General features: G+C 40.2%; 1 pseudogene and 1 gene segment (V, D, J or C); both read right to left on the bottom strand.

Annotated features, from left to right (window-relative positions):
• Window positions 1-280: 280 nt before the first annotated feature.
• On the bottom strand, window positions 281-866 carry LOC132656335 (T cell receptor delta variable 1-like). The segment is given in 2 exon segments: window positions 281-594; window positions 818-866. Coding segments are annotated over 2 exon segments (363 nt in total).
• A 6,371-nt stretch (window positions 867-7,237) lies between these two features.
• LOC132656336 (T cell receptor alpha variable 23/delta variable 6-like) lies at window positions 7,238-7,821 on the bottom strand (annotated as a pseudogene).
• Window positions 7,822-13,946: the final 6,125 nt, after the last annotated feature.

Genomic DNA, 13,946 nt, shown 5'->3' on the forward strand with positions numbered 1-13,946 from the left:
TGCAATATTCCCAACTGTAGAAAATGTTACACATATTCTCTGATCTATTTTTAACTAAATAATTTCAAGACAAAGTATTAAAAGAAAACCACTCATCATAACTGTCTCTGAATTGCCTGGGATGAGGTTTTACTTAGAAACGCACTACTGATGCAGACCACAGAGGAAGCATGCACAGTGAGACTTCCTGTTCAGCATGCGCAGGTGTGCTTCTCAGCTGGGCTCCTCCGATGGGCAATGCTTAAGGAGCTCCAGTTTTTGTTCAGCTTGTGCTGTCACTTCAAACACTGTGGGTCACCTTCCAGAGTGCACAGAAATATGTCCCCGAGTCTTCTAGCTGTGAGGCTGAAATGACAAGGCTGAAGGACTTGGCTGATTTCTTCATGGTGACAGAATAGCGGCCATTCCTCTCATTCTGAGTAGAAGAAGAAAGTTGGCTAATAAGGAAAATCATCTCTCCAGTAACAAGCTGCTTATACCAAAAGAGTTGGTAATAGTAATAACTTGTCTCATATGAACAGTCCAGGGTGACTTCTCCGTAGTGACTGCTTGTAGTTGACTGGACCTGAGTGACTTTCTGGGCCACATTGAATCCTGCAGAACAACCAGAGGAAAGAATAAAAAGCCTATCCTATGATAGTGTACACAAAGCAGTGTAAGAAAAGGGCCCCTTAAAAATCCAAAGACAAACTTAACTGAAGACATTTCTGCTCACTTTTCTCCAATCCATTTTCCCTCTCATGTCAATGTAAATGGCCATTTGCATGGGACAATACTTCCTACAAAATATCCTCAGCTATATGTGAAACGTACATACCAGAGAAGGTCAAGGCCACCAACACACAGAGCAGGCTGCAGGGAGGCATGTGTTGCAGGTCCCTCTGGATGAGTGTGTCAGCTCTGACTCAGCTCAGTGTTCAGTGCCTGAGAGCCTCGCAGTGAGCACTTGTACCTCCTGTGTTTCTGACATTGCCTCAAGCAGGAAATGTGGTTTTGTGTGATCATAGGTTACAACCTCCATGTACAAAGAGAAAAGTGTAGCTTACCACAGGCATCTACTTGCATCCTTGTCTGATAGGGAGTTTGAGAAAATCCATCCCTGCTGAGGTGGAAGTAGCTTTGCACACATGGGTGTTATTCAGGGAGATGATTTTGGGAACCAAAGTAATATTCATAATGAGCCGTGTGTGATATGTAGTTCACTTGTAGACAATTATCTTATGTTATCGTCTCTCCATCCATTGTCTAATTGTCTATTTAAGCTTAATAAAAAAAATGATTAAGTCCCCTTGGACCCATGAATTTCCCTTTGAAACACTGGTATCTGAAAGAGTCTTCCTCCTTTGCTCAGTCTATCCAAATTCTGTCCCATCAGCATTCCAGAAGATCCCCATTTGCTTATGCCCTGGCAAATTGTAACAGGAATAAAATAATAGTCTTCAGGGGATAAGAAGATGTTCAGTGTGTTTGTTGACAACTGTACATCATGAGTCCCTTTGTGTGGATCTCCAGGACCCATGTAAGAATCCAGAAGCTATGGCTGCTCCTTCAGTCAGGGCTCTGAGAAGCATAGACATGAGGATCTTGGGGTCTCACTAGTTAGTCATTGATGAGCTTCAGTTTAAGTAAGAGTTCCCACAAAAAGAAATAAATAAACAAATGTGACAAAAATGAGAGAGATAACCATTGATGACCACTGGTTCACACACACACAAACACACACACACACATACACACACACACATTCACACACAGTTGGTTGGGAAGTTACAATAATTTTAAACCCACTGCTAAAAAAACTGACTCTCTTGTAAAAGTTTACCATCAAGTTGTACTCACATGATGTGTTCTGTTTTCGCCACACAGAGAACTCTCCTTGTTACATGTCCTAGAAGTTTTTGTAACATTTTACTGTCATATTCCATCTCACTTGTAAACTTTCTGTATTTTAATTTAGAAACCAGTTTCATGATAAGCATGGCAGGTCTCCCTGTGACTTGAGCATATTATATGTTCAAGATACATATAACCTGCAAGCATTAGAGTCATGTTACACATGGGTTTGTTGTTGAATGTTTTTGTGTGTACAGCTATATCACCATTTAGAATATAGCTCTTAATCCTTGACCTGCTCTCATTATTCCAATGGAGGAAATTACCCAAAAGGCAATCAGAAGAGAAAATACAAACAAGGTCTCTGAAAGAGCTCCAGTTCTTTCTATAAGAAAAAATAGCAGATCAACATGTACTTCAGGGACAAGTTTCTGATATCAGATTCACATTCTCTGCCCATTTCACTGCTTAGTGCTGAGAGCCCATGCCCTGGACTTTCTCTGTGGCTAAGCAGAAGATCATGGGAGCCACAGCAGCCTGGGCAGCACAGGGTGGCAAGGCTGTGCTCTTGCTCTAGATCTCCAGAGAGTGAGTGGACGCCCTGCAAGCTGCATAGCCACAGCCTCTGAGACGTGGCTTTGTAGTACACTGGGTTTTTCCTGGGTTTAAGTGCTGAGGTGGACAATTGGTCTCATTCTAAATACTGCTTTGTCTTTCCTGTGATTTATTTGGTAGACAATGCTTCCCAGTGAAGATAAAAGTTAAGGTTGGTGAACAGATAACTCAACGATTCAAAGCACTTGTTGCTAATGATAAATACTGAAGTTCATGTCCCAGGACACATTTAATAAGTTATGTTTTCTGAAAAGCCTGAAACTCCACCTTTGAGTGCATGGACACCAACTTTTGGCCTTTACATGCACACAGATGTGTCCACCATGTATGTATACAAGGTTGTGTATACTCACACAGACCTGTGTGCTTCGACCCACCACACACACACACACACACACACACACACACACACACACAAAGCAATTAATAAAATAAAATATTTTAAAGAATGATGCTTAGATTTAAAGAACCACAAGAAGAGATCAGGCATTGAGGAAAATGGGGATGATGTTGGGCTTAATTTGAAAGTTGGGAGGGAGGTCAACACAGAAGAAGACAGAGAGAAGTTAAATGCCACTGAGGATGGTTGAAATACCGTTAAGGATATTTATTACTTCATGTTTACCTGGAATTATATTTCACATATATTTTAATGAAGTTATTCTACTTGGGCTGGCAATACCCCCTCAAAAGAAGGATCATCTAACAGGAAAACAAGTGCCAGGCATGGGAAACCTCTTTTCACTATGTTGATCAAGGAAATCCAAGAGGCTCTTGGAAGAATGCTGACTATTGCTATTGTGTTTTGGTTTCCTCTCAGAGATCAAAAGCAAGTCTCAATTGAGAGATGCCATATACTTTGGGCCAAGACTTGGAAGACTACCTCTCATGCCTTTCAAGAAAGGTTTTCTTGTCAGCAGATAAAGACCATCACAGAAAATCACAACTGGTTAAAAAAAAAAAAAAAAAAAAAAAGAACAACTGACTATGGAACTTTCACCACCCCAAACAAATACATCTACAACGAGACTCCTACAACAAAGGCCCAAAAAACATTGAAGAAAACAGGGCACCAAGAAAGTATAAGAACAAGAAGACCAGGAAGTGTGCTGCAAGAAGTTCTGCTAGAAATGATGGGGGAGCAATAGCCTGGACACCACAAAAATATGTCTGCACAACAAGTACTGTGCAATGATGATACCACTAGCCATGAAATGTTGCAGCTGGACGTTGCTACATTTGGGGTTTCTTTTTCTCTACTTTATTCTTCACCACCCCATGTCCTTCATTTCTTTAGAGAAAAACTAATAAAGGTGAAAGTGGGCAATGTTATCATTAGACTACTTCTTGCTTATTAGGGGTGTCAAGTTTCCTTGGGTAAAATTTATCTACTCCATCAGGATACCTAACTTCTTCTTGATTCTTTGTATACTACTACTTGACAAACAGCATCCAACCAACAAACACCCAACAACAGCAGATCTGCTACTTGGGCCTCTAGCAGTTAAAGATCCTCTGAAAAGTTCCCAGAATTCCAAACTTGACACACCCACAGAAACTATCTGCAGCTGGCAGAACCACACCCCTGTTCGAGCATGAAGCAAATCACAGTCACCTGCTATGACTCAGTCACATATTTGCACACCTGACAAAAAAACAAAAACATATTCCTGTAATGTTTTTGTGTGTTTTAAGGAAAATTTTTAATACAGAAATGACATGGGGCCCTGTACCTATACAAGGAACTACAGACAACTAAGTATTGCTGAGAGCCAGAAATGGTCATTCCCAGAAAGGGCCCTGATTAATGATACAATAACAAGTGGTCAGCACTGAAATCATGTGCACAGAATCAACTCTAAACAAACTCAGAAGGTTGTATTTACATAATTGTGTGTGTGTGTGTGTGTGTGTGTGCATCTGTGTAAAACAACAATAATCTTAGAAAAAGAGGCCATGGATTTGAAGTTATTATTGAAGAACATGGCAGAGACTAGAGATTAGGGACACAGAAGGGGTTTGAGGGAATTAACGTAATATGTAAAAAATGATGTAATTCTATTTTGACCAAAATAAAAGCAATAACTTAAAAATATCAAAGTCAATAAATCAATCTGTGATAAGGCCTGAGTGGCTTTCTCAGGACAAGCCAACATTCAGTCTTTAGTTTTGTTATTGTCATAGGAACTTTTTAACATTTGTTTTGACAATACATAGTAGTTATTTCTGGCACAATATGACATTTAACCTTAACTTTTGCCTTCTTCAACTATCTTAATTCATGATTAGTTTGTATAAATATTGTTTACTTTGGTCAATATGTCTGGACCAATGTCAGGTTTATTGCCAAGGCAGACGTGAGTGAGAAATATCTAATCAGAAACAAAATGAAGTCAGGACAGGACGGCATTACCTTAGTCAGGTCATGGTTGGTAAACTCAGTGTCTCTATATTGAAGAAAAGAAATTTCCCCTTTCTAAAGAGATAGCAATTGCTACCTGTTAAATTAAACCTTTGTTGATATAATATTTTTTAATCAGAATTTTCCTCTTCTCTAATTCCTGTTACATGAGTTTTGTTTGGTTTTTGGCATTTTTTAATTTAATTGAACTTTTGATTTTGTTTTGTGGGTATTTAGTTTTTGTTGTCTGGGTTGTTTTGTTTTGTTTTTGAAAGTGAGATGAAGAGAAAGAACATGAAATTGGTGGACAGTATGAAGGAACAGGAAGGCAGCAAGAATCCTTAATGTATTGCTTGTATTCACTCAACTTCCAACTGTTCTGACCCTGGTTTGATTGACTATGAAATATAACCACATCAATCCTGGCTTCTTTTCAGAGACAAACCATGAATCCTCACCCCAGACCACTGGGACTTCAACATTCATAAAGCAGCAGCTCAGGCAAATGAAATCAAAACAGACTTGAGAGTGTGAAGTCTCTGTTTGGGTCCTGGAGAGCCATTGACCCCAACAAAGGATTATTATGATGACACAACACTATGGTAATCTTCAGGAATCTGAGAAGGAGAAGAAAGAGAGTGAGGAGCCTCTGTGTCCAGATGTTTAGCAATGTCATTCACTGGCACTGAAGCATGCCCACTTTTGATGCCATCCTGCAGTTATTATAGTTTTCATGAAAACAAAACCCCTTTCTAAATGATCTTTCATTCACAAATCTGTGGATATGTGAGCAATGCCCAATATAAACGTTTTTGCCTTCAGACCCTGAAGGAATGAAGACTTTCCTTGACTGTATGCTGAAAATGCATCTGATGACGAAATTTATGTCAAACTTCAATCTTTAAAAGCAGAATTTGCTTGATAACTGTACGAAGACACCCAACTGGTGATTACTGGGTTATTCTAAGTCAACTTGCCCTCACCTTCCCTCAGTACTCTTAAAGTTATTTCCAGCCTTTTCTTTCCTAGGATGCTCAGGTGTGTGTTGAGGTACACAGAGTTTCAAATTCTGTGTTGCACATCCTTAAATATGCTTTCACTCTTCGCTTACTTCCATTCTAGGTTGTTGTATTCAATGAAGCCTATTTCAATTAGATAAAAATTCTGGGTTTTTTTGTTTGTTTGTTTGTTTGTTTTGTTTTGACTCAAGTTTAAAACTTGACAGGGATAGAAGACCTTGAAAACCAGGAGGAGTTCACCTATTGGTATTGTGAGATCTACATCCTACTGCTAAGAGCCAACTGACTTTATTTTCCCATGTGACTGTTCTGTTTTCATACTGAAAAACTATTCACTGTAGATGAGAAAAAGAACTTGTAGGCTTTAGATGTTTATGTATAATGTCTTCCATGTTGTTGTTGTTGGTTTTGGTTTTCTGAGACAGAGTTTTACTATGTTGCTCAGGCTAGCCTACCAAATCTAGCCTCAGAAATTCCTCCTGTCTAGGATCCCAAAGAAGTTAAGACTTCCAAAGCCATTAACAATGTGGCATAAAAACCCATTTAAATTTTTCTCAATTGGAAAGCTTTTTGGATTTTATTTAGCATTAAGTGAGCAATCCTTGTCATGTATTAGGCAGTGAAAGAATCTTTAATTCTGTGCATTGCTGATGTCCATAAATACTGCAGCAGCTTCTATTGACTAAGCCTTTATGTTCATATTTATATTTTGTTCATTTATGAAATTCACATGTAAAATAATTTCTTTAATGAAAGTTGTGTATTTTCATTACATGACTAATTTGCATTATTTCTTCGCCACTGATGTCATTTATCTATTTTAAACACACCCACATGTATGTGAGGGTTTACACATATATGTAAACCAATATGTATCCTGGTTTACATACTTGAATTTCCTGAAGTTAGATGAAGACATAAGAGGCAAAAGAAGAGTGAGTAGAAGAGTTTATTGGTGATATAAATTCCCAGTGTCCTAGTTATCAAGGAGATTAATGTAGAAAAAAAGACAATGTGATTTCTATCCCAGAGGCCAAAGTCAAGGTCTCCTGACACTGGGCTGTAACAACCATACATGAACAGCATTCGGACAAGAGTGTAGGGAACAGGGCCTTCATAATTTATAGTTGCTACAAACCAAACACACAGAGAACTATTTCTACAACAAAGGAGGAAAAAAATCCTCTAGACCAGTTAAGGAAATGGATCTAAAACTTCAGCTTTTCTTGAGGAGCAAACAGAGAATGTAGAAAAGGATGTTGAGACTTCATCTTGGTCTGCCTCTGGGCTGAGGGAGTCTAAACCTTACACTCACAGTGCTCCCTGTCACCTGGTCCTGCAAATAAGAACTCCTGCACACCCTCCAGGCTCAGCCCCACTGCAGGCTTTGCTGGAGCCTCAGCTGCAGGTTTGGGTCTGGGGTGCAGGTGTCTGTGAAGGACTGTATACTTGCTGAACAGAAGTAGGTGGCTGAGTCTCCAGGCTGAGAGTCTGTGATGTGCAAGGAGAGCAGTTTGTCACTATTACTGAAGAAGACTGAATCGTCCTTCTGTCTTTTTACTGGACACTGAACGTATGGCTATGAGGAGTGCAGGGCCTTCACCAGGGAACTGCCGGTACCATGGGAAGTAGTCAAATGCGCTGTTCTCATAAGTGCAGTTCAGAAGTGTGGTCCCTCCTTCCCAGACTGTCAGAGATTGGGGACTTTGTCTCACCTGCTGCTGGTCGCATCTTTCCTTCTGCTGGCCACTCACCCCTGTGCAGGGAAACAGCAAATGGTGTTAGGTTCCTAAGGATGTACTATCTGCTGATGGTTTCAAGATTGATGACTTTGTCTGGTGCCCCAATTCCCTCCTGCCTCTAAATGAATCACATATCCTGAGATATGTGGTTTCTCCTTCATGACTCACCTGCTAGGTGAAGGCCTAGGACTGCTTTCAGGACCTTGTCCATTCCTCCTAGACTGCAGCTTGGGGAGAACTCAGGTGGCCTTTTCTCTTCCACAGAACACTGACTCCAACTTCACAGGCACCTCAGTTCTTTCAGCTGGCTCCACCTTTCACAAACACTATCTAAAGCTATTTCTGACAGAGGAAGCACTTCTCCTTTGATTTCAAATTTGGTATTGATAAAAATAGAGTCATGAGGATCAGAAATCCCCTCATTACAATTCTACCATTATGCAGATGCAGTGTTGATAGAAATGTGTGTAGATATAAAAACCCAGAATAGTGTGGATTTTCTGACAGAAAGAAAAGAAAGAAAGAAAGAAAGAAAGAAAGAAAGAAAGAAAGAAAGAAAGAAAGAGTAGGAGGAAGGCAAGGAGGAAGGAAAGACAGAAAGCAGAAAGGAGAAAAGGAAGCAAGGAAGGAAGGAAGACCAGTGATCCAACTAATACCACTTACAGGCATTTATCCAGGAGAAAGAGGTCATTTCATGAGAGAGACACTTGCATATGCATGTGTGTTACAGCAGCATCCGTGACTGCCAAGATGTAGACACAGCCTAGGGACCACCTGTCAACCAATGAATGAACAGAATATTGTACCTGAAACTACAGCGTAATGTTCAGACACTAGAAAAAAATAAGCTCCTGCCATCTGTAAGAAAGTGGATAGTATTTAAGAACATGATGTTAAGCAAAATAAAGCAGACATGTAGAGATTCACAGTATGTATGTGTTCTCATCTGTAAAAACAAATGAACAATCAAAAACAAAAGCAAAAAAGGAGTAAAGAAAAAGAAAGTAAATATGATTTGAAAGTAGAAGTTAGACAAATGAGTAAGGGAAGAGGGAACGGGATAGAGGGAAAGGAGAAGACAACAGAGAATGAAGACAAGATGAATAGGAGGAAAGTTGCACATATGCATACATTACATTTTCACAACAACCCCCCTAATTTGTACAATTAATGTGTGTTGATAATTTTGGTAATGTCATATGCCCTATGGGAGAACTGACTATAGTAGTCTTCTGAATGGTTATAGTATGAATCCAACTACTAATGTCTTTGAGTCATGTACACATAGATTGATGGAGCTCTCAGTCCTTGTTAGAAACTCCCTGCACTGGTCAATGATTAGCCCTGCACTCACTGTCAGCCAAAGAGCAGAGAAGAGAGTGTGGGATGGTCAGTCTTCATGGCACATATCTACCACATGCTCTCCTCCCGAGATTCAGTGATCATGGCAGAAGAAAAGTCAGTGTTGGGACCAGAGACGGTGGGTGACTACAGGAAACAGTGTCTTCTGGATACATCAGGTCAGCTGAACTTATGAAGGAGCAGTTTTGTGACAGTCTGTACAAGGCCCGTGCAAGCTTAAGGAAGACAAAATCCTAGCACGGTGAGCAAGAATAGCATGAATACATCAACTGTGCTTAATCACTGAGCTTTCTTTTCAGGTCAGTATCTCTTGGGGCTTATTACAAACATTAACAAAATGTATTGAAAACATGCAATGAATTATACTATCCCATTACCAGCTAATGTTATACATAAATGAACCAAGAAATATATATGTTCCACTCACTTAAGAAAAAATAAAATTTCTTATAATCATTTTATTTCTGTATTTACGAAAGTGCATTTACAGACTTAAATTGAGATTTCATTATACTCTTATAAAAATAAACACCAGCTAAACTAACTGTATCTAAGACTATGCTTGTAAAAAGAAACTAGAATTTAGTAGAATGATCTACTCTGGAAAAGGTTTTGTCTTCAGATCAGTGAGGAAAGGTAGAAAATATTCTGCATCCTAGATGGCACACACACCTTCAAGAATGCAGCATTTTGACTGCTCTCATTCCCAGTCTACATAAACATTGAGTATCTTCCTTATATTTAATTTCATGGACAAAATATAAATATTAAATCAGTTCAGCTTTCTCTACTGATATCAACAAGGCATAGAAGCAGAGAATGAATGAAAAAGCATTTCCTAAAGTAGAGGACCTCTGTTCTATAACAATAGAAGTTAAAAGAATATAAGGAAGTTATATCACAGAAAGAACTTTGTTATATATGTGAGATCATCACAGGCCCAATTAAAAAAATAACAATATCACAGTCAAACAGCAGACAATGGTCTATGCTCCACAGTCTCAGAGAAAGAACTAGGTATGTGCAGTCAGTAGATTTTGCACCTCCAAGACCCTGGCTTTGGTTGCCAGCAGGTATAAAGTGGGCATGGTGCACATACCTGAATTCCAGCTCTCAGAAGGCAGAATGGGAAGATCAGAAACTGAAGGACATTTTAGTTCATAACAAGACTCAGGTTGGTGTCAACACCTAAAACTGTCTCCAAAAATAAAAAAATAACAAAAATCTGTCCAAACATGTTATTCTTTAGCATCCTTGGGGGAGGAGCTGTTGCTTTTTTACATGTTTGATACTTTCTCTTTTTCCTTTCCTTTTGGCCACACTTCTGTCCCACATACACTACATCCATTGTCTGTAGGAGAAACATTCCACGATGAATGTCTCAAATCATAAATAGTTCTGACCCACTCATATATATTGGGTTTTCTTCTGCACCTATGAAAAACTTCAACATTTTCACTGAAAAAGAGGATATGTTCTTTTCTTTGACATATCTACATTGTAGCACCAACCAGCACTGTGCTTCCTGAACAGTCTTTCTAAAGACACAGAATAGCTGCTTGGTGAAAACAGGCTGGTGGCAGGGACAGCAATGAGATGCTGGACAAAGATGCCCACAATCATTGACGAGGTTTTTCTGATATCACAAGAAAGAAGAGGATTTTTTAAATAAATGGACCGTGTGTTTCATAACTGTTTGTTTGATGTTAAAGACTGTGACTGAATACAAGGTCATGAAACCTGAAAATAAAAAACTGAAAGTATATGGAGTGCTTTGTATTTGCTGAGTGCTTGGGTGTCTTTCTCAACAGGAACAGTTTCAATCTTCAACATAGACTCAGCACTCAAGAACTGAAAACTGAAGCATACCAAAGGCACCTGTCTGTCTAGACAAGATGGTGAAGAAAAGGGTGTGGACACTGCTCCCAACCCAGCCAGAGAATATCCTGGTGGAGAAGAAGATTGAACTGGCTTCAACCATGAGTAGACTTCACAGTAGAAAGGACATAAAACATACTTCTAGACACAGGTTCTATCAGTATAGCTGGAGATTGAACCAAGTGAAGGTGACAACCTTAGAAATGTACATTAGAGGAGGTAATGTCATCCTTGCCTTGAAGGAGAGTATGCATCTTTGTAGTATTCACTTGTTGATTCTTATTTATCAACACTATGGGCCCAGGATAAACAGATGTAATATAAGAAAATGGCTGAAAGTTACATGTAATTTGATCTCTAGTTAAACTTAAGCAACATAGGAGATAATGCTTGACTTATTTTAAATAATTTTAACTCCTAGCTCTCTGAGGAGTCTGTAGAAGAGCCACAGCCTTCACCTGCTCTGAAGCAGCACTGCCCCCCAGTGGCCAAATAGGAAGGTCTTCACTCCACAGTGTCCTGAGAAGTGAACTGTTGCTGAGGGCATGAGAGCATGAGCTGACCATGTCTCCTGCCAATGGCAGCATGGAGTGGTCTAACCTGAGCAGTGCAAGAGAGCTCCCCCTGGTTGTGCTGATAAGGGAGAGCCAGTATGCTGCCAACTCAGCTACCACTAGGCCCAGATCCAGGGCTTTCAGTTAGCTCACCCCAAAATCTATGTCTTCTTGGAACTGATAGGGCATGTGCAAGAGCTGGTCCTGCTGATCCAAAGCTGCAGGATCTCCATTACACAGGACAACAACAAGACAACTGGGAGGATCCAATATTGATGGTGTCATCGAAGCCAGAGATCTCAAACCAGACCATTAGCTCACAGCAATGAACATTTGTCCGCGCAGATGTGTGGACAGAGGGTGTACTATGGGACGCTGTGACACACTGTACAGCTGCCATGATGAGATGTCTTCTATGCATTGCTTTCTTTTGATTAATTTTTTTGGTTTCTTTGCTTTTTATTTTGTTGCATGGTTGCAAGGGCACAGGGTAGAAATGAGGGGAGAGGAGGATCAGTAGGATTGGGTTGCATGATGGGAAACTCACAAAGAATCAGCTAAAAAATATCACAGGCCTTGAGGAAATGCATTGAATCTTTCTCTGGAGCCATTACTTCTAGCATTTTCTCCATGCATCATCCTGATTTCCTTTCTATCTTTCTATCTTTCCTAAAACCACTTCATTCTGGAAAATTTGAGAAGCCATTCATAAGACATAATTAAATTACAATGCTTGTTATTAACAATGAAGATTTATGAAATAAATAAATGGTAAGATTTTACATTAGGTATATTTTATTTGCCCCTTATACAAACCATTTGTACGTTGATGATTATTAAGTCACAAAAAATATTTTCACTACATTTTTAATATTTCTATTATTTTGAGATTATATAATTATAATATTTTTTTCCTTTTTTCTTTATTATAAAGCTACCTAACTATTCATCCTTGCTCTCCTTCACACTTATGGCCTCCTCTTTCATTAATTATGTTATATATATAACATATGTATTATATACATATTTTTTCATAAATACACATATACAACCTGTTTAGTCTTGATGCTGTTACTTGTAAGTATGTATTCAGGACTGACAAATCAGTATTGGATTAGCAGTTGCTGTGCTCAGCTCTGGGAAAGACTCTTTCTCTCCCTATCAGCATTCCTTAATTGCCAATAGTTCATTGTCTAGGACAGAGGCTTTGTGCACTTTCCCCATTCACATTGGCATGTCTACGGTGACATTCCTAAGAGGAACAATTTCACAGCAAACTCTGATCCTCTGGCTCTTACCATCTTTCCTTTTGTCTTCTTCAGGGATTCCAGAGCCTGAGCAGGTGCAGGAGTTACATTGCAGATATGTTCCTTGTGACTAGGACCCACAGCTCTGCATCCTGATTGGTTGTGGTTTTCTGCAGTGGCCTCCAACTTTTAGTAAAGTCATGGATCTTGAAAAAGAACCTACAACCACCACTTTAGTAAACCAGACAATACCTAACCACATTCAAAATATTTGTTCTTATCCCATACATGTTCATTTAGAGAGTCTGCTCATTTTGCTGTTTTTTATGCTCTTTTCTATTTCAATTTTTTTCACAATTCATTCATTATATTTCCCAATTGAATCCACCTCCCTCAACTCTCCCCCTCCCAGTACCAAACTTCCTCCCTCTTCCCCCTATTAAAACATGCAGGGATTCTGTGGTGGCTTCTTGAATTTTGGTGAGTGTAAAGGGCCACATCCACCCAGCAGAAGGTTTGCATACAGGCTGCAGGTGTGTGGAGAGCAATGTGGATGACAGCACAGAGATAAGTGCCTGAGTCTGTGCTCTGGGAGGAGGAAATGTACAAAGAGCTGCGACGCTTCACAGGGACTGTCGTGGATGTCAGTCTTCCACTGTGCTTTGTTCCAGAAGGATTGGAAAGCAGGCTGAGGAGAGGTCCCCCAGGACTTTGGTAAAACCACTGCACTTGAGTTATAGCCGTGGAGAAGTTGCACTGCAGTGTTGCACTCTCTCCCTCCTGCAGAACCAAGGACACTGGACTCTGCTCCACTTGCTGCCCTTTCACCCCTGATTGGAAACAGAGAAAGATTCACAGGTGGCTGTCATTGCAGTGTCCCTTGAGCCCTGAATGCAACCTCATGTCCTCTGAGAAGGTGGGAGCTCTGCAGGACTCCTGAGCTGCTTTCCCTACCCCTCCATGTGCAATATCCCCTCAGGTACCCTGAATGTGGACAGCCAGACTCACAGCAAACCTGGGTGCACAAAAGCCCCAGCAGAGAGCACAGAAGCCTCTTCATGGTGCTGGTAGGACTGCTGGAGACAGAAGCAAGCAACCCACTCCTGGGCTGTGGGGGCTGTTGAAGTTTCTCTTCTGCAGTCAGCTCCACCCAGGAACCCTGCCAGGCCAGACCCTGCTGAGTTCCCTCACAGCCTTCAGAACCTGAAGCTCCTCCCACACCAGACCTGCCTGAGAGTCTGGGTGGAGCACAGTGGAGAAGAGGGACATTTTGACATGAGCATGGGGTTATGTTG

Source organism: Meriones unguiculatus, chromosome 9, assembly GCF_030254825.1.
Source record: "Meriones unguiculatus strain TT.TT164.6M chromosome 9, Bangor_MerUng_6.1, whole genome shotgun sequence".
NCBI classification, from domain to species: Eukaryota; Metazoa; Chordata; class Mammalia; order Rodentia; family Muridae; genus Meriones; species Meriones unguiculatus.